The sequence below is a fragment of the Diceros bicornis genome, chromosome 37, assembly GCF_020826845.1.
Source record: "Diceros bicornis minor isolate mBicDic1 chromosome 37, mDicBic1.mat.cur, whole genome shotgun sequence".
Lineage (NCBI taxonomy): Eukaryota > Metazoa > Chordata > Mammalia > Perissodactyla > Rhinocerotidae > Diceros > Diceros bicornis.
Genome location: NC_080776.1, coordinates 18557970 through 18579250, shown reverse-complemented (window position 1 = coordinate 18579250; position 21281 = coordinate 18557970). Strand labels below are relative to the sequence as shown.

Genomic DNA, 21281 nt, shown 5'->3' with positions numbered 1-21281 from the left:
ATCGGCCTCTTTTTGAGGTGTACCGTTTTACATTTGCATGTCATGTATTGCAACAACATGGTGTCATTTTTTTTTTCTGCTGCCAACTTTTTAGTTATATATTCTTGTATACTTCTTTTAGTGGTTACCCTAGAGATTATAATGCATATCATTAGTTTATTATAGCCTACGTTATAGTAATATTTTATCATTTCCCAAACAGTGCAAGAACCTTACAGCATTACCTCCTGCCATTGTTTATGCTCTTGTTTTAATTTGTTTTACTTGTACGTGTGTTATAACAGAGTAAGACATAATTGTTGTTTTAAAGAATCCATGTTCTTTTATGTTTGCCCACATAGATACCATTTCTAATGCTCTTAATTCTTTCCTGTGGTTCCTTTCTTCTATCAGGGATTGTTTCCCTTCAGCCTGAAGAATGTTTTTTCCATGTAGTGAAGGACTGCTTGTAGTGATTTCTTTCTGCTTTTGTTTGAGAAATCCTTGATTTGCCTTAATTTGTAAAAGATATTTTCCCCAGGTGTAAAATCCCCAGTTAGCACTTTGTAATGTCTTCTGGTTTCCATAGTTTCTGTTTGAGTGTCTTAACTATGGCCTTTTCAAGGCAATGTCTTTTTCCCTCTGATTTCTTTTGAGATTTGCTTTTTTAAATTATTACTGATTTTTAGTAGCTTGACTATATTAGGCCTATGTGATGTTTTCTTTCATTTTTACTTCACTTGGGTTTCACTGAGCCTTTGGATCTGTAAGTTGGTACTTTCATCAGTTTTGGAAAATTCTTGGCCATTATCCCTTCACATATTGTTTCTCTTATCTCATTATCTCCTCAAATATTCTCCTTTCTTTCCGTCTGGGAGTATCAAGATCATACATGTTCAAACTTTGGACTTTATCCAGCATGTCTCTCTGGCTCTAGTTTATTTTTGTTCTTGTTTTTCCCAGTATTTTTTCTTTTTGACCAGTTTGAAAACTTTCTGTTGACCAGTTTTTTTTCCTGCTGTCTTCTTCAAGGTTTTGTTAAACCTATCAGTGAGTTTTTTTTAATTGATGTTTTAATAATAGTTTTTAACATTGTGAAATTTTGGGTTGTACGTTTTTGTTTGTCCATCACCATATATATGTCTCCCTTTGCCCCTTGTGTCCACACACCACCCCCATTGCCCCTGGTAACCACAATACAGTTTTCTCTGTCCATGTGTTGGTTTATATTCCACATATGAGTGAGATCATACAGTGTTTGTCTTTCTCTTTCTGGCTTACTTCACTTAACATAATACCCTCCAGGCCCATCCATGTTGTTGCAAATGGGACGATTTTGTCTCTCTTTATGGCTTAGTAGTATTCCATTGTATATATATACCACACTTTCTTGATCCAGTCGTCAGTCGAGGGACACTTAGGTTGCTTCCACTTCTTGGCTATGGTGAATAATGCTGCAGTGAACATAGGGGTGCATAAGCCTCTTTGGATTGTTGGTTTCAGGTTCGTTGGATAGATTCCCAGTAGTGGGATGGCTGGGTCATAGGGCATCTCTATTTTTAATTCTTTGAGGAATCTCCATACCGTTTTCCATAGAGGCTGCACCAGTTTGCATTCCCACCAGCTGTGTATGAGGGTTCCTTTTTCTCCACATCCTCTCCAACACTTGTTTTTTGTCTTGGTGATTATAGCCATTTTAACGGGCGTGAGGTGATATCTTAGTGTTATTTTGATTTGCATTTCCCTGATGATTAATGATGTTGAACATCTTTTCATGTGCCTCTTGGCCATCTGTATATCTTCTTTGGAGATGTGTCTGTTCATTTCCTCTCCCCATTTTTTGATCGGGTTGTTTGTTTTTTTGTTGTTCAGTTGTGTGAGTTCTTTATATATTATGGAGATCAACCCCTTGTCAGATGTATGTTTTGCAAATATTCTCTCCCAGCTGGTGGGTTGTCTGTTCTTCTTGATTCTGGTTCCGTTTGTCTTACAGAAGCTCTTTAATCTGATAAAGTCCCACTTGTTTATTTTTTCTTTAGTTTCCCTAGTCTGGGTAGGCATGTCATCTGAAAAGATTCCTTTATGACCAATGTCAAATAGTGTGTTGCCTATATTTTCTTCTATGAGTTTTATAGTTTCAGGTCTCACCTTCAGGTCTTTGATCCATTTTGAGTTAATTTTTGTGAATGGCGATAGCACATGGTCCACTTTCATTCTTTTGCATGTGGCTGTCCAGTTTTCCCAGCACCATTTATTGAAGAGACTTTCTTTTCTCCATTGTATGTTCTTAGCTCCTTTGTGGAAAATTAGCTGTCCATATATGTGTGGTTTTATTTCTGGGCTTTCAATTCTGTTCCATTCATCTGTGTGTCTTTTTTTGTACCAGTACCATGCTGTTTTGATTACTATTGCTTTGTAGTACGTTTTGAAGTCAGGGATTGTGATGCCTCCTGCTTTGTTCTTTTTTCTTAGGATTGCTTTAGCTATTCAGGGTCTTTTGTTGCCCCATATGAATTTTAGTATTCTTTTTTCTATTTCCATGAAGAATGTCATTGGGATTCTGATTGGGATTGCATTGAATCTGTAGATTGGTTTAGGTAATATAGACATTTTAACTATGTTTATTCTTCCAATACACATGGATGGGATATCTTTCCATTTCTTTATGTCATCATCGATTTCTTTCAATAACGTCTTGTAGTTCTCATTGTATAGATCTTTGACGTCCTTGGTAAGATCTATTCCTAGATATTTTATTCTTTTTGATGCAATTGTAAATGGTATTATCTTTTTGAGCTCTCTTTCTGTTAGTTCGTTATTAGCATACAGAAGTGCAACTGATTTTTGTACATTGATTTTGTACCCTGCAACTTTGCTGTAGTTGTTGATTATTTCTAATAGTTTTCCAATGGATTCTTTAGGGTTTTCTATATATAAAATCACGTCATCTGCAAATAGAGTTTCACTTCTTCGTTACCTATTTGGATTCCTTTTATTCCTTTTTCTTGCCTAATTGCTATGGCCAAAACCTCCAGTACTATGTTGAACAGGAGTGGTGAGAGTGGGCAGCCCTGCCTCGTTCTTGTTCTCAGAGGAATGGCTTTCAGTCTTTCCCCATTGAGTATGATGTTGGCTGTGGGTTTGTCATAAATAGCCTGTATTATGTTGAGGTACTTTCCTTCTATTCCCATTTTGTTGAGAGTTTTTAACATAAATGGATGTTGTATCTCGTCAAATGCCTTCTCTGCATCTATTGAGATGACCACGTGGTTTTTATTCTTTGTTTTGTTGATGTGATGTATCACGTTGATTGATTTGTGGATGTTGAACCATCCATGCATCCCTCGTATAAATCCCACTTAATCATGGTGTATGATCTTTTTAACGTATTGCTATATTTGGTTTGCCAATATTTTGTTGAGGATTTTTGCATCTATGTTCATCAGCGATATTGGCCTGTAATTTTCCTTCTTTGTATTGTCCTTGTGTGGCTTTGGTATCAGGGTGATGTTGGCCTCGTAGAATGATTTAGGAAGTGTTCCATCTTCCTTTATTTTTTGTAATAGTTTGAGAAGGATGGGTATTAAATCTTCTTTGAATGTTTGGTAAAATTCACTGGAGAAGCCATCTGATCCTGGACTTTTATTTTTTGGGAGGTTTTTGATTACTATTTCAATCTCTTTACTTGTGATCGGGCTATTCAGATTCTCCATTTCTTCTTGGTTCCGTTTTGGGAGGTTGTATGAGTCTAAGAATTTATCTATTTCTTCTAGATTGTCCAATTTGTTGGCATATAATTTCTCATAGTATTCTCTTATAATCCTCTGTATTTCCATGGTATCCATTGTAATTTCTCCTCTTTCATTTCTAATTTTATTTACTTGAGCCTTTTCTCTTTTTTTCTTAGTAAGCCTGGCTAAGGGTTTGTTGATGTTTATCTTCTCAAAGAACCAACTCTTTGTTTCATTAATCCTTTCTACTGTGTTTTTGGTCTCAATTTCATTTATTTCTGCTCTGATTTTTATTATTTCCCTCCTTCTGCTGACGTTGGGCTTCGTTCTACTTTTTCTATTTCTGTTAGGTGTAATTTGGGCTTTTTCTTGTTTGTTAAGGTGGGCTTGTATCGCTATGAGTTTCCGTCTGAGGACCACTTTTGCTGCATCCCCTATGGTTTGGTATGGCATATTTTCATTTTCGTTTGTTTCCAGATAGTTTCTGATTTCTCCTTTAATTTCATCAGTGATCCCTTGGTTCTTCAGTAGCATGTTGTTTAATCTCCACATTTTTGTCACTTTCCCAGTTTTTTTCTTGTGGTTGATTTCCAGTTTCATGGCATTATGATCTGAAAAGACGCTTGTTATGATTTCAATCTTCTTAAATTTATTCAGGCTTGCTTTGTTTCCCAACATATGGTCTATCCTTGAGAATGTTCCATGCGTGCTTGAGAAGAATGTGTAGTTAGCTGTTTTTGGATTGAGTGCTCTGTATATGTCTACTAGGTCCATCTCGTCCAGTTTTTCTTTTAAGTCTACTATTTCTTTATTGACTTTTTGTCTGGATGATCTATCCATTGATGTAAGTGGGGTATTAAGATCCCCTACTATTATCGTGTTGTTGTTAATGTCTCCTTTTAGGTTTGTTAATAGTTGCTTTATGTACATTGGTGCTCCTATGTTGGGTGCATATATATTTATAAGTGATATGTCTTCTTGGTGGAGTGTCCCTTTTATCATTATATATTTCCCTTCTTTGTCTGTCTTAACCTGTTTTATCTTGAAGTCTACTTTGTCTGATATGAGTATGGCAACACCTGCTTTCTTTTGTTTGCCATTGGCTTGGAGTATTGTCTTCCATCCTTTCACTCTGAGCCTGTGCTTGTCTTTAGAGCTGAGATATGTTTCCTGGAGGCAGCATATAGTTGGGTCTTGCTTTTTAATCCATCCTGCCACTCTGTATCTTTTCATTGGAGAGTTTAATCCATTTACATTTAGGGTAATTATTGATATATGAGGGCTTAATGTTGCTGTTTTGTCACTTATTTTCTGGTTCTTTTCCATTTCCTTTGTTTCTTGTCCCATTTGTTTTGGACTGTAAATTCGGTTTGGTTGTTCTGTCTTATGACTCTTCTACTTTTCTCTTTGTTTATCATATGTGATTTTGTTTTATTTATTTTATTTTTTTTTTAATTGCAGTAACATTGGTTTATAACATTGTATAAATTTCAGGTGAACATCATTATACTTGTATTTCTGCATAGATTACATCATGTTCACCACCCAAATTCTAATTACAACCCATCACCACACACTTGTGCCGAATTGTCCCTTTCGCCCTCCTCCCTCCCCCCTTCCCCTCTGGTAACCACCAATCCAATCTCTGTCTCTGTGTTTGTTTGTTGTTATTATCTACTACTTAATGAGGGAAATCAAAGGTATTTTACCTTCTCCCCCTGACTTCACTTTGCATAATACCCTCCATGTCCATCTATGTTGTCACAAATGCCTGGATTTCATCCTTTCTTATGGATGAGTAGTATTCCATTGTGTATATATACCACAGCTTCTTTATCCATTCGTCCCTTGATGGGCACTTAGGTTGCTTCCAAGTCTTCTGTGAAAAATGTTGTTGGAACTTTGATAGGGATTGCATTGAATCTATAGATTGCTTTAGGAAGTATGGACACCTTAACTATGTTAATTCTTCCAATCCAAGAGCACGGAATATCTTTCCATTTCTTTGTGTCTTCTTCAGTTTCTTTCAGCAATGTTTTATAGTTTTTGGTGTACAGATCTTTCACTTTTTTGGTTAAGTTTATTCCTAGGTATTTTATTGTTTTTGTTGCAATTGTAAATGGGATTGTATTCTTAATTTCTCTTTCTGCTACTTTGTTGTTAGTGTATAGAAATGCAACTGATTTTTGTATGTTGATTTTGTATCCTGCAACTTTACCATATTGGTTTATTACTTCTAAAAGTTTTCTGGTGGATTCTTTAGGGTTTTCTATATATAAAATCATGTCATCTGCAAATAGTGACAGTTTCACTTCTTCCTTTCCAATTTGGATCCCTTTTATTTCTTTTTCTTGCCTGATTGCTCTGGCTAGGACTTTCAGTACTATGTTAAATAGCAGTGGTGACAGTGGGCGTCCTTGTCTGGTTCCTGTTCTTAGAGGGATAGCTTTCAGTCTTTCACCATTGAGGATGATATTAGCTGTGGGTTTGTCATATATGGCCTTTATTATGTTGAGGTATTTTCCTTCTATACCCCTTTTATTCAGAGTTTTTATCACAAATGGATGCTGTATCTTGTCAAATGCTTTCTCTGCATCTATTGAGATGATCATGTGATTTTTATTCATTTTATTAATGTGGTGTATCACGTTGATTGATTTGCGAATGTTAAACCATCCCTGCATACCTGGAATAAATCCCACTTGATCATGGTGTATAATCTTTTTAATGTATTGTTGTATGCGATTTGCTAGTATTTTGTTGAGGATTTTTGCATCGATGTTCATCAGTGATATTGGCCTGTAATTTTTTTTTGTGTTGTCTTTGTCTGGTTTTGGTATCAGGGTAATGTCAGTGTCGTAGAATGAGTTAGGGAGCTTCCCCCCACCTCAATTTTTTGGAAGAGTTTGAGAAGGATAGATATTAAGTCTTCTTTGAATGTTTGGTAGAATTCGCCAGGGAAGCCGTCTGGTCCTGGACTTTTATTTTGGGGGAGGTTTTTGTTTACTGTTTCGATCTTGCTGGTGATTGGTCTATTCTAATTCTCTATTTCTTCTTGATCCAGTTTTGGAAGGTTGTATGATTCTAAGAATTTATCCATTTCTTCCAGATTGTTGAATTGGTTGACATATAGCTTTTCATAGTATTCTCTTATAATCTTTTGTATTTCTGAGGTGTGTCTGTTGTAATTTCTCCGCTTTGATTTCTGATTTTACTTATTTGTGCCTTCTCTCTTTTTTTCTTGGTGAGTCTAGCTAAAGGTTTGTCAATTTTGTTTATCTTTTCAAAGAATCAGCTCTTGGTTTTATTGATTTTTTTCTATTGTTTTTTGGTCTCTGTTTCATTTATTTCTGCTCTGATTTTTATTATTTCCCTTCTTCTACTGATTTTGGGCTTTGTTTGTTCCTCTTTTTCCAGTTCCTTTAGGTGCATTGTTAGATTGTTTATTTGAGATTTTTCTTGTGTGTTGAGATAGGCCTGTATTGCTATAAACTTCCGTCTTAGAGCCACTTTTGCTATATCCCATAAATTCTGGCATGTCGTATTTTCATTTTCATTTGTCTCCAGGTATTTTTTGATTTCTCCTTTGATTTCTTCATTGACCCAGTTGTGGTTCAGTAGCATTTTGTTTAATCTCCACGTATTTGTGGCTTTTCTGATTTTCTTCCTATAGTTGATTTCTAGTTTCATACCGTTGTGGTCAGAAAAGATGCTTGGTATTATTTCAGTCTTCTTAAATTTATGGAGACTTGTTTTGTGGCCTAATATGTGATCAATCCTGGAGAATGTTCCATGTGCATTTGAAAAGAACGTGTATTCTTCGGTTTTTGGATGGAATGCTCTGTATATATCTACTAGGTCCATCTGTTCTAGTGTGTCATTTAAGGTCAGTGTTTCCTTATTGATCTTTTGTTTGGATGATCTATCCATTGGTGTAAGTGGAGTGTTAAAGTCCCCTACTTTTATTATGTCGCTGTCTATTTCTGTTTTTATGTCTGTTAATAATTGCTTTATACATTTAGGTGTACCTACATTGGGTGCATAGATATTTACAAGTGTTATATTCTCTTGTTGGATTGTTCCCTTGATCATTATGTAATGCCCTTCTTTGTCTCTTTTTACAGTTTTTGTTTTAAAGTCTATTTTGTCTGATGTGAGTACTGCTACCCCAGCTTTCTTTTCATTGCCATTTGCGTGGAGTATCTTTTTCCTTGCTTTCACTTTCAGTTTGTGAGTGTCTTTAGGTCTGAAGTGTGTCTCTTGTATGCAGCATACATATGGGACTTGTTGTTTTATCCAGTCAGCCACCCTATGCCTTTTAATTGGAACATTTAGTCCATTGAAGCTTAAAGTAGCTACTGATAAGTATGTACTTACTGCCATTTTTTAACTTTTTTTTTTTGTCAGTGTTTTAGTAGGCCTTCCTCTGTTCCTTTCTTCTTCTATACAGAATTGATGGCCCCTTTAATATGACCTATCTGAAAGCTCTGCTCTTTAACTCCCCTCCTCCCTCATTTTATGTTTTTGGTAACATATCTAATCTCTTTTTTGTGCATTTGTATCCATTACCCTCTTATCATGGAAATAGATAATTTTTCCTATTTGTGGTCTTCTTTTTTCCCCTTAAATCAGTCCCTTTAACATTTCTTGTAGCACTGGTTTCTTGGTGACAAACCCCTTTAATTTTTGCTTGTCTGGGAAATTTTTGATCTCTCCTTCCATTTTGAATGATAACCTTGCTGGGTAGAGTATTCTTGGCTATACGTTTTTTCCTTTTGGCACTTTAAATATATTGTGCCACTCCCTTCTAGCCTGTAAGGTTTCTGCTGAGAAGTCAGCTGATAACCTTATGGGGCTTCCTTTGTATGTAACTTGTCTTTCTCTTGCGGCTTTTAGGATTCTCTCTTTATCTTTAATTCTGGACATTTTGATTATGATGTTTCTTGGTGTGGGCCTCTTTGGGGTTATCTTGTTTGGGGCTCTTTGTGCTTCCTGTACCTGGATGTCTGTTTCTTCCCTTAGGTTAGGGAAGTTTTCATCTATTATTTCTTGAAATAGATTCTCTGCCCCTTTGTCTCGCTCTTCTTCTTCCTGGACCCCTATAACGCAGATCTTTGTGCGCTTGATGTTGTCCCAGAGGTCCCTTGGACTGTCCTCACTCTTTTTAATTCTTTTCTCTTTTACCTGTTCAGCTTTGGTAATTTCTTCTAGTCTTTCGTCCAGCTCGCAGATCTATTCTTCTGTGTCCTCTGCTCTGCTTTTGAGTCCCTCTAGTGAATTTTTCATTTCCAGTATTGTGTTCTTCATTTCTGATTGGTTCTTTTTTGTATCTTCCATTTCTTTGTTGACATTCTCACTGAGTTCTTCTATTCTCCCCAGATCAGTGAGCATCCTTAACACACTTTGTTTGAACTCTCTGTCAGGTAGGTTGCTCATTTCTGTTTCACTTAGTTCTTTTTCTTGGGTTTTGTTCTGTTCCCTTACTTGAAATGTATTCCTTTGCTTCCTCATTTTGCCTCTTTCCCTGTGCTTGTGTCTTTGCGTTAGGTAGTCAGCTACGTCTCCTCCTCTTGGATTGCTGACCTTATATAAGTGATGCCTTAGAAGGCCTTCAGTGTGCTTCCCTCAGTTCTCAATGTTCTAGGGGTGACCCCTTTGTGGGCTACGTGTGTTCTTCTGTTGTGGCCTGTTTGCTCTCCCTGTAGGTGCCCAGGGATGCGGAGTTATGCTCCTGGCCTGCTGTTGTAATGCTCAGATGCTTGTAGTTGTTGTGGGCCCTTCAGTCTTTTTATCAGGTGTGGGGAGCCCCAGCACAGTTGGCTGCAAGTTCTAATACCACATTTGTGTTGCAGTATTTCTTTTAAGTGAGTAGGCCCCCAGCGTGCCAGGTTGTTAGGCTCAGGGGCTTACAATATAAGCCTCCAGCTGTTAGGTCTCTTGTGAGCTCTCTGAGGATTGCAGCTGGATGGGGCTGGCCTAAGGTACGGGAGCACCCAGTTGTTTCAGGCTTTGGAAGGTGGGACAAACCTCCTATGTGGGTCTTTGAGAAGCACAAGTCTTCTGCAGCTGACAAGCCCTGCCGCCCATAGGTCCACACACACAGTCAACACAGTTCTGCCCCGTGTGCTTGCCCCGACCTCCTGAAGTGGACCCAGTCTCTCCACGGCAGGAGCCCCACACACTCCACCACCGCCCCACACTCCCCATCTGCTCCTTGTGCCCCCCCTGCCCCACTGAAGTCGGCTTAGTTGCCAGGCTGCAGAGAATCCAGTCATCAATCTTTGCAGCCCCATAAGTTGCCTGAGGGCTTGTTGTTGGGTGGGACCAGTCTCTAAGGTGGGCTGCCTGCCCTGGCTGAGCTGGATTGAATCGGTGCTCTAGTTGGTGGGGCAGACCCCCCTGGGCTAGCAGGGCCCAGGGAGAACTCAAATGGTGTCTGTGTCAGCACGCCCACACCAGGCCACAACAATGGCCGCCGCCAATGTCCCAGTCCCTGGAGAGGTCTCAGCTCTCACTGCAATGCACTCAGAGCCTATCAGGTGAGTCTCTTTTCACGAAAGCACTATGCACCTTTCTTTCTGGTGATTTTACTTTGCTTTCTGAAACGGGTTAGTTTGCGCGTAGGCCCTGTAAGAGCCGGTTTTAATTTCTTTGTTAACCAGCTTATCTGGGAGTTCTCCCCAATGTTTTAGTAGCAGGCAAAGTCAGATATTATGCCACTCATCTCGATTGTGCTGGGTCCTCAAAGTGCCTACAGTGGGGGTGCTCCCCAGCTCAGGGCCCTGCTCCTCCAGGGAGGTCTGCGTACCTGTGGGCTGCTCCCAGGCGGTTGTGAAGCTGGCAGCTTGTGAAGGCGGCATTTTTCCTCTCCTGAAGGGAATTTCTGCCTCTTCCACCTCAGTTAGGATTGTCCTTTGTTACGGGAGTTCCTCTTATCCAGCTTTCAGTTTTGTCTCAGGGGTAATTTTTCCACGAGTAGTTGTAAATTGGCTGTGTCCTCCGGAGGAGGTGAGTTCAGAGTCTGCTTGTGCCGCCATTTTGACTTCTCTCTCCTATGATTTTGTTTTGATTATTTGTTTAGTGGTTACCTTGAGGTTTGTGTAAAAAATCTTGTCTATGAGATAGTCCATTATCTGATGGCCTCCTATTTCCTTATACTAAGTCAATTCAATCTCTTTCCTCTTCCCCTTCTAATTCGTTCTTGTTATACCTTATTCTATCTTGTGTTGTGGCTGTGTGTTTACAGTGATGAGGGTAAATTTATTTTTGGTGAATTCCTTCCTTTGATCTTTGATTTTGGTATTTAAGTGGTTGCTAACCTATTATTCTGGTGAAGATCCGCTATTTTGCTGAGTTTGTCTACATGTTTTTTTCCTTGTTCCAAGCTTTGTATTCCCTTTCTCTTCTTTTTTCCAGGCCTGAGGGCCTTCTTGAGTATTTCTGGTAGTGGGGGTCTCGTGGCCATGAACTCCCTTAGCTTTTGTTTTTTCTGGGAAAGTTACTATTTCTCCATCATATTTGAAGGATATTTTTGCTGGATACAGTATTCTTGGCTGAAAGTTTTTGTCTTTCAGTATTTTGCATATTTCATTCCAGTCTCTCCTAGCCTGTAAAGTTTCTGTTGAGAAATCTGCTGAGAGCCTGATGGGAGTTCCTTTGTACGTTATTTTTTGTTTTTGTCTAGCTGTCCTTAATATTGTTTCTTTGTCATTGACTTTGGAGAGCCTTACCGCTAGATGTGGTGGAGTGGGCCTTTGCCTGTTGACGTATTGAGGTGATCTGTTGGCTTCGCTTACTGGTATTTCCTGCTCCTTCCCCAGATTTGGGAAGTTTTCAGCTATTATTTCTTTGAATAGGCTCCCTGTTCCTCTTTACCTCTCTTCTCCCTCAGGAATACCTATAATTCTTATGTTACATTGCTTAATAGAGTCAGATATTTCTCGGAGACTTTCTTCATTTCTTTTTAGTCTTAGTTCTCTCTGCTCTTCCATCTGGAGCATATCTGTATTCCTATCCTCTATAATGCTAATTCCTTCCTCCATATTGTCAGCTCTGTTCTGTAAAGCTTCCAGATTCTCCTTTATCTCCTCCCTTGTGTTCTTCATCTCCATCAGCACTGATTGGTTTTTCTTTATGATTTCAATCTTTTGTGAAGAAACTCTTAATCTCATTGAATTGTTTGTGTGTGTTGTCTCATTTCGTTGAGTTTTTTTATGATAGCTATTTTGAAATCTCTGTCGTTTAGATTATGGATTTCTGTGTCTTCAGGGTTGGTTTATGGATGATTTCTGGTGATTTTCGTGTACCTTTGCATTGTGGTTCCTGTATTGGCTTTGTTTTTCCTCATCCTGGAAATATCTAGTTGCAATTTTCACCCGCTGCCACTGTGTGGGGGTAAAGGGCTGTGTAATCTGAGCCCGCTGCCTTCTGCCGCTGTTGTTCACTGCGATCCGCCGGTCGCTTGGTCTGGTCTGGTCTGCTGAGCTGCAGGGTCTCACTTGATTGGAGCCAGGGGGGCTCTCTTTTTTGCCTGCTGGGTCTCTGGCATGGGGGGCTTCTTGTTCGCCCCTCGTTATCCGCTCTCCTGGGGTGCTCAGATGTTGATGGTGGCGCTGTGGCTGTTCTGAGTCCTCTGTGTGGGAGTTTCCCACTGGCTGAGAGAGCCCGAAGAGCTACGGTTTCCCTGCAGATGGCCGCCCCTCCCCCCTCTCTGGGAGCTGCACAGACCAGGATAGCTGATCTGATGGGGAGTGAGAGGAGTTCTCCTTACCTCTACCACCTCCTCTGGGGGCCCAGCACGTTCCACTCTCAGATGTGCAGCAGTGTGGCTCTTTCTGATCTTGCTTTCCACTGTCTAGGATTCCATTGTTGGTCTGTGACTGTTCCTTTTCTTGTATCTTATCAGCGGAAAAGTTTACGGGAAAGCTCACTCCATCATGACGCTGACATCACTCTCCCATCAGTGAGTTTTTAATTTGAGATATTTTGTTTTCCAGTTCTAGACAGTTATTTTATTTTTTTTTGTAGATTCTAATTTTTTGTTGAAATTCTTTACATTCTTATCCATTTTGTCCCTCTTTTCTTGTATTTTCAGTTTATTAGTCATAGTTATAAAATACTTGTCTTTCAATTCTAGTGGTGTTCGTCTGTTTCTATTGTCTTTTTTTCCCTCTTGATTATCAGTCACATATTCCTGCCTCTTCATATGTCTGGTAATTGTTTGATGATGTGTTAGACATTTTGTATAGAAGAACCAAAGAACCACAAGTAATATTTCCTACTAGTGAGGGTTTTGCCTTTTGCTCTATTAAACGTAAAGGGTCAGAAGCTGATCACTTTGCTTCAGTCAGAGTTTTAACTTGTTTTGACCAGAGTTGTAATTTTTGTGTGACTCCTTAAACCTCTGGCTCATCCTTATTTCTTTCTTGTGACCCTCCCAGAGTTTTGATTCAGAACCTTGCAAGTCTCTGTCTACTTAGAGTTTATTCATTATGCAGTTTCACTATGTGGCAAATGTTATAGGGGTAGAGGCACTTGCTGTGTGTTTGAGGCAGGCCTCCTCACTTTACAGGGACTTTGTCTTCTGAGCACCATGAGACTGCAGGAGGTCTTACTCTGTGTTATCAAAACTTCTGACTCAGTGCCTAGCCCTCTTCACAGCTCCAGAACTCAGTGAATGTCAGGTAGGGCCAATTCAATTGAACACATCAGCTTCTTATGATTCCCTGACGTGCTGTGGGTTCTCTTTCACCTCTGTATCAGCAGTCAGCAAACTACTGCCCAGTGGCCACATCTGGCCTCCTGCTTGTTTTTACACAGCCCAAGCCTGTGAACTAAAAATGATTTTTACATTTTTAAATGGCTGAAAAAATTTTAAAAAGAGTAATATTGTGTGACATGTGAAAATTAAATGAAATTCAAATTTCAGTGTCCCCACATAAAGTTTTATTGGAATACAGCCATGCTTATCTACGTTTTCTGTGTCTGCTTTCATGCCTCAGTGGCAGAGTTGAATAGTTGAGACAGAAACCCTATTGCCTGCAAAGCCCACAGCTCTTACTATCTGGCTCTTTATAGAAAATGTTTGGCTGCCAACCTCTCATCTATGTTAGCGGTTCTCAAAGTGTGGTCCCTGGACTCCTGCGCAGTTCCTGAGACCCTTTCATTGAATCCATAAGGTCAAAACTAATAATAATTACTAAGGTTTTTCCTTTTCTGCTTTGTTGATCTTTGAGCTGATAGTGCAAAAGCTGTGGTGGGTAAAACTGCTGGCACCTTAAATAAGAATCACAGCAGTGGCACCAGTCTGTACTAGCAGTCATTCTACTCTTCAATGCCGTGTACTCCTAGTAAAAATAATTTCTTTTTTACATAAGGATGCCCTTGCTAAACAAAGTTATTAATTTTCTTGTCTATACAGATAACACATCTTTTTAATAATCTTTGTGACAAAATAGGGCCCAGTTTTTCGTACATTTCAGCTCAGATAACATTCTGCTATAGATTAAGAGTAGAAGCAGAGGTGAGTGTACAGCTGTCTTTTATTAGTCCTAACATTAATACAATTTGCAACAAAAAAACAATAATGCTACTTTTCACTAAGGTTTTTTTTTGAAAATATGGTCGTTTTTCACAAAAAGTTTGTTTATATGAATATGTAATGCATCAGCAAATGTTTAAAAATTTTCTTGTTTAATTCAAAATGCATTTAATAAATACCATTAGATATAAATTATGTAAACAGAAGTGCTTTGGGGCTCCTCACCAATTTTTAAGAGAATAGAATGGTCCTAATACCAAAATCGACAGATCTAGGAGCTGGTTTCTCTTCATATATTGGAGGATAAATTATGGCTTTGGCTTTTTGTTGTCATTTTCAGTTTGGTATAAGATCTTTTTAGGAACATTCCAAAAGTTCAGTGTTATTGGTGATGATTGATCATGCTAAAATGATCCATGTTCTTAGAATTGCCAGCCACAATGTTTATAAGACATCCAATGGCATATGTGTCAGTTTTTCCTATTTTAGGTGGTTGTGCTATTAGAGTATACATACTTTATATGAACTATTTCATCCTTTAAAAAACAAATCTAGAAGCAACCGAAGATTCTTTTGTTTTCAGTAGTTACTTTTCCTTCATTTTGTTTTTTCTTCCATAATATTTCAACACAAAAAGGCTAAGCCTTCTCTAACAGGAACTGATATTATTTAGTCTGAAAATTTTAAAGATGATGTCCCTCTAAACTTGACTTTCTTGCAATATGTTTTTGGATGGATTCTTAGTTATGGTAAAGGAAGGTAGGCAGTGATAGTTGTGCAATTCATTAGCCACAGTCTTAAATAATAGAGAAAACAAACTTTGTAAGGATCACTGTGTATCCCTTTGAATGGCCTATGCCCTTCAGGAAGATCATTGAAACTTAATTAAAATAAAAACCCTTGGTTTTCCTATGAATTCCACACTTATTGACGGTTTCCAAACATATATAATTTCTAAGTGTTTCAATACTTAATGATATGGGACTGGAAAAATCAAATATACAAATACTACCGTGAAAAAGGTATAAGAATAGAAAGAGCTTGAAAGTAACATCAGGTATAAATTTGGTAAGCATTAATTGGTTACAAGTAGAAGGGTGTCCATGAAAATTTGAAACATATGTAGACTTTGTTTTTGAGTATCTTGTTCAGGGCAACTTAGTTCCCTGTGGGAGTTGAGTCTTAGCATTTTTCAGTTGTTTGGGCAACGGAATTGAGCCTTAAAAGTAGAAGTACTCTAAAGTAACTCAGCAGCATCTGCACATGAAATGAGAGGAGGTGAAAAGGCCAGTCTTCTGCTGTTTTTAGAAAATACCCCATTCTTTCCATGGTCTTTTGTTAGATGCGTTATGCTGTTTGTCTTCATTTACTTGCCCTTTCACTGTTACTTGGATTCCACTCATTCTGATGCAAGTATTGAGGGTTATATAGCATTTCCTTTGAAGTCTGGGCATCATTGTTTAACAGGTTTTTATTATTACAGAAAGCTTTTGCTCACTATATTTAAGGTAACAGTTTATATTAATCTTATGCATATTGTTTTTTGTTGTAACTATTAAAAACCAATCAACTTGTCTCATTTAAAAGATGAAAATTAGAGGACAAAAATAACTATGAGGGGCTGGCTCCGTGGCGTAGTGGTTAAGTGTGCGCGCTCCGCTGCTGGTGGCCCACGTTTGGATCCCGGGCGTGCACCGATGCACCGCTTGTCAGGCCATGCTGTGGCGGTGTCCCGTGTAAAGTAGAGGAAGATGGGCACAGATGTTAGCCCAGGGCCAGTCTTCCTCAGCAAAAAAAGAGGAGGATTGGTATCAAATGTTAGCTCAGGGCTGATCTTCCTCACCAGAGAAAAAAAAACACTATGCTATCACTTTAAGGCAGAGTAAATCCAACTAATTTAATTCTGTCTTGAATTATTAGCAGCCTATCTTAACCCTGGTATATAGACCTAGCTTTTACTTGGGATCCAAAGAAGATAAGCAACCAGCTATCGTGTAGAGTCACACCTTGTACCTAGTAATAATTTTATTTTTTTCCCCAAAGCCCCGGTAGATAGTTGTACGTCATAGTTGCGCATCCTTCTAGTTGCTGTATGTGGGACGCGGCCTCAGCATGGCCGGAGAAGTGGTGTGTCAGTGCGCGCACGGGATGGAACCCAGGCCGCCAGCAGCGGAGCGCGCGCACTTAACCGCTAAGCCATGGGGCCGGCCCCAATAATAATAGTTTTCTTAAATGTTTAAAAATAATGATTTTTTTTCCCCCTCTGAAGGTTCTAAGGCCCAGCAGCTTCTGCAAGGACTACAAGCAAGTGATGAAAGTCAGCAACTCCAGGCAGTCATTGAAATGTGTCAGTTATTGGTCATGGGAAATGAGGAGACACTGGGAGGGTTTCCTGTCAAGAGTGTCGTTCCAGCTTTGGTAAGATAGAATTTTCCCTTCATTTTACCTCCCTCAGTTTTTCTCTGAATGCTGACAGTATTTTTACTGAAAGCATGATTATTGTCTTATGAATTTTAAAACATGATAGAACTAAGAGATAGCAGAGTATGGCTTAGTACTTTTATTTTATGCTTATAAATATTGTCAGTGATTGCTAATCTAAAAGTAGTTAGTACTACTTTTCTGAACCATTTCTTGATGAATAGTTAACCCATCTTTGATACTTAAATGACTAGTTTTAAATTGTAAGTTCTTAGCCCTGGCAGGTAATAATGATACCCTGGCTTACTATACCAAGCCTCACAAGCTTTCTCTTTTAATCTGGGGTACATGAGAGAATAATAAGCAACTCACTGGTAGCTTCTCTTTTTGGGCCATAACGGTTTTCATGTTTGATAATTGTGTGCATGGCGAAGCAGTTAAGCCAGAACACCACATGGATCCTTCCAGCTTAAAAAGTTTTATTTTAAGCAAAAACAGACCAAAATAAAACAACAGTACTTACAATAGAAAAACAATTTAAAAAATCCTTTAATGATTTTCAACACAGTTGTGAGTTGATATTTAGAATTTATTAACATCTTAATTGCTTGAGCTTTTTAATATGAAAATAACAGGAAGATAAATTGCCATTACCAAATGTAGACCCTTGAGAATAATATGTCCTTTAAATAGTGGCTTGGTAATTTTCTTAGTCCAGGGTTAAAGAAATTGGCTATAATTTAAGGTTAAAATTGAAGTCTGAAATGAAATACTAATGAAAGACTAACATAAACATCATGAATATATTCATAGCATATTTTACCTTGGAAGTTAAAAACAAATATCATGTAAGTCTTTGTTAAATGTGCATAAAGTTGACAAAATGAAATTGTGGTTGGTATGTCAGATTGTCTCATTTGATCACATTATCAGACTGTGGAGAGAGCTGAGTGAAGACCAGTCAAATACAAGATGACATAGTCTTTATTCTGCCTTTTCTGACTTGTTGGATGGCTTGGCTTTGGCAGGGGCTGATAAAGGATAGACCAGTTTCTTCGACTTCCGCCACTCAGACCTCCACATAATGAAAGCTAGCTCTCAAATTTTACCAGTTCTACTGTAATAAAGGCTTGCCTGGTGATTTCTGAGTGTTTCGTGAAAGCAATGTTAGCCTTTCTACTTTGACATTTTGCCTATGTTAATATTCATGCTCAAATTACTGATTTCTTCAATAGCTGGTTTCTCTTACTTGAATTAAACTGTTTTTGTTGTTGTTATTGTTCATTAAAAAATAGGTAGCCACAAAGGACTATGTTTACCTTATATTATCTACTGTTAAAATGTAGTTTTTTATTAGTTAAAGATGCTATTAAATATAGGCAGAAATGTCACATAATCCAATTTACTTAATTTGCTGGTTGTTGATTAGGTTTAAGTACTTAGTAGACCTGCACAAGTCAGCTCATACTATTAATAAGGACAGTTGTTAATGAGTTGTCCAGATTTATCTTTCATCACAATTGAATATTGTGATATCTGTCCATCACCATTCACTTGTGTGACCATAGTCATTTTTGGTGAAAGGCAATCTGTTTACAGCAATCCTTCCCAAACGTGGTCTTATAAGGTTCATTTCACCTTAAGAACTAGAGAATTTGTTACTTTTTCTGTTAACATGACAAGCCCTTTCAATTTAGAGTAATTATTTTAAGTGACTGACTGTAGGTGATTTGAGACATGGTTCAATCCTGAAACGGAGTGTGTGTGTATGTGTATTTAACAAGACTAGTTATCAGGACCTGTGGTGTATAGATATATTTTACCCAGCATAATTCAGAGCTGAGAAGACACTCATATTAAATGAGTATTGTATTAGAATATATTATGTCTGTTATTGTAGATATACATTTAATTGTGGGGTACTTTATAGCTTAAATTCAGTGCATTTAAAATTTTCCATTGAAGACCAGAAGATTGTGAGGATTGGCTGCTTCAGAAGGATGGAGTGTATATACCCCTAGCAGTTTTGCATTCTCTCCTTTGAAAAACATGGTTGAAATCTGCTTAAGGTCTTTTCCCCAAGAGAAACTAAAATAAAATAAAATCCGATATGTATATTTATATATTATATTTAACTCACTCATGGATTTGTAGAATAATTATATGAAGTCAGGCTTTAATTAGTGCATAGTTAGTTTCTGATATCAGTATTGTGTTTAAATCCTATACTACTGTGTATTTTACAGCTGAGTTAAATGAGGCTTAGCTCAACTTTTAGAGCAGCTTATTCACAACAGTTAAAGCTATGGTCTTGAATCTGTATTGACAATTGTTAATTTAACAAATGGCAGTGCATTGCTGGTGTGTTCATTTAGGTATTAAGTATTTATTAATACCTGTTAAGTCCTCAGTGACATGTTAATGGGCTTCTGAAGGAGGATTAGAGGTACCAGAAAGTTTGGTTGGAAGTAACAGGAACGCTTTGTTTTTGACCTGGATCACGAGGTGATGGTTATCTAGCAAAGTTCCCAAGTCAGAGCTACAGGGTATGAGTCATGCCCTCTCAATAAATAGAAGCATTTCTTGTGTATGCATGCTAGGTTTTAACATGATGTTATTTTCATATGGCAAAAGACTTGAATAATACTTTCCATTTCAGTTGAAGTAGAGGAAGAAATACTTCTTCTAGGGCTTTTCTCTAAGAAGATAGACAGCTTCTAATACTTTGTTATAATCTTTTTTAACAGATAACATTACTGCAGATGGAGCATAATTTTGATATTGTAAGTATATGCTGTATTTTTTAAAAACACTCCAACTTTAAATGTTGAGTTTTTATTGAGTAAAAATGCCCTCTTGTTTTCTAGATGAACCATGCTTGTCGAGCCTTAACATACATGATGGAAGCCCTTCCTCGATCATCTGCTGTTGTAGTAGACGCAATTCCTGTCTTTTTAGAAAAGGTAATCCTACTTGTGCCCAGCTTGCCAAAAGCAGGCATGGGGCATCAAGTTGAGAACCCTTGACTACTGAATTCTAAAGTAGTACATCAAATTGTTAGGCTACCTTCAAAGACATTTTTAAGTGTCTTATTATCTAATGAAAGTATATTTTTTAGCCAAGATCCCAGAAAAATATTTCATGTTTAGCAGACCAGTAGTTTAAAGCTGATGCTAATAAAGTATTTATAAAATCATTTCGGTTTTATAGTTTTTAAGAATAGCAATTATAACATCAATATAAAATCTTTCAGAGAAGAATTTAAAGCGCTTGATTATAAATAATCTCATTATTTTCAGAAAACATCCCAATGAGGTTGATAGCTATTTATACCCTCATTTTACAGCTTAGAAGGCTGAGACAGACAAAATTCCTTGCTCGAGGTCACAAAGTGAGTCAGTGGAGAAAGGAAATTTTTTCATATGGTCTGTGGTAGGTCGTGTTCTTAGTTTGTCTTAAGGGCCTTTTTCTTTTTAATGCACAATAAAATTTGCATTATCTGATAACCTTGGAATATGGTATAAAATTTAAAACCTCATTTTAAAAATATGTTGTATAAAACAACCCATTTATTTTAAATGTGAAAATTTAAGGTTATGTAATTGGATTTAGTTTATTATCTATATGAAACATTTTTCAGTATCTTAGAGCGCAGTAGTTGGAAGGAAACGATATTGGCTATACATTATAGCTTAAGCTCATAAATCACTAGTTTCCTATGGTAGGTTTCATGTTACAGGCAGTATAGATTGATGGAAATTAGAGAAAATGCTGTATTTATTCATGTAGAAGATAAGCGAAAAGAATTTGAATGATAACCTTAAGTTACCTATTTATGTGTTCCCAGCTACAAGTTATTCAGTGTATTGATGTGGCAGAGCAAGCCTTGACTGCCTTGGAGATGTTATCACGTAGACACAGTAAAGCCATTCTACAGGCGGTAAGTGTTGTTACCAAAGGACTATATTTCATTGAATGTTGGATTTTAGACCTACGTTTGTACTAGCTCCTAGATTGCAAGCTCTATATGTACACATGGCGTTTCCAAAGTGATGCACTAGACTTTTTAATGTTTTTTTTTTTTTTAATTGCTGATAAGAGGGTGTTTCTTCACTTTAACGGTTTTCTGTATTTTAGGGTGGTTTGGCAGACTGCTTGCTGTATTTAGAGTTCTTCAGCATAAATGCCCAAAGAAATGCACTAGCAATTGCAGCCAATTGCTGCCAGAGTATCACACCGGATGAATTTCATTTTGTGGCAGATTCCCTTCCATTGCTTACCCAAAGGCTAACCCATCAGGTAAAATATGAACCTATTTTATGTCTCATAAAACATTTTTTAAAATGCCGATTTCAAGTAGGATTTTAAATCTTCCAGCTGGATATGTAAATTAGAAATGTTCTGATTCATGTTTTTTCCCTTGTTATCCAGTCATATATCATATTAGATTATTTTATGAAATTTTAGTGGATTTACCCAAATGAACAGTATTTCATATATTTGATGTCTTCAACTATTTTGATTTTAAGGGATAAATTTATTACTTCAGCAAACAGTGTTTACTATGTGATATGATCTGAGTTTTCTTTTGGAAAGATCACCCTTTCCTA

At 37.6% G+C, this 21281-nt stretch overlaps 1 protein-coding gene across 16 annotated transcripts in view; it reads left to right on the top strand.

Annotated features, from left to right (window-relative positions):
* Positions 1 to 21281, top strand: part of TRIP12 (thyroid hormone receptor interactor 12) — a 151187-nt gene that overhangs the window by 86324 nt on the left and 43582 nt on the right. For all 16 annotated transcript variants that reach the window (XM_058533147.1, XM_058533161.1, XM_058533158.1 and 13 more), the window contains 5 exons: positions 16520 to 16668; positions 19419 to 19454; positions 19539 to 19634; positions 20519 to 20611; positions 20809 to 20970. In XM_058533147.1, the coding sequence (XP_058389130.1) occupies positions 16520 to 16668; positions 19419 to 19454; positions 19539 to 19634; positions 20519 to 20611; positions 20809 to 20970 (536 nt within the window). The remainder of the gene's footprint in view (positions 1 to 16519; positions 16669 to 19418; positions 19455 to 19538; positions 19635 to 20518; positions 20612 to 20808; positions 20971 to 21281) is intronic.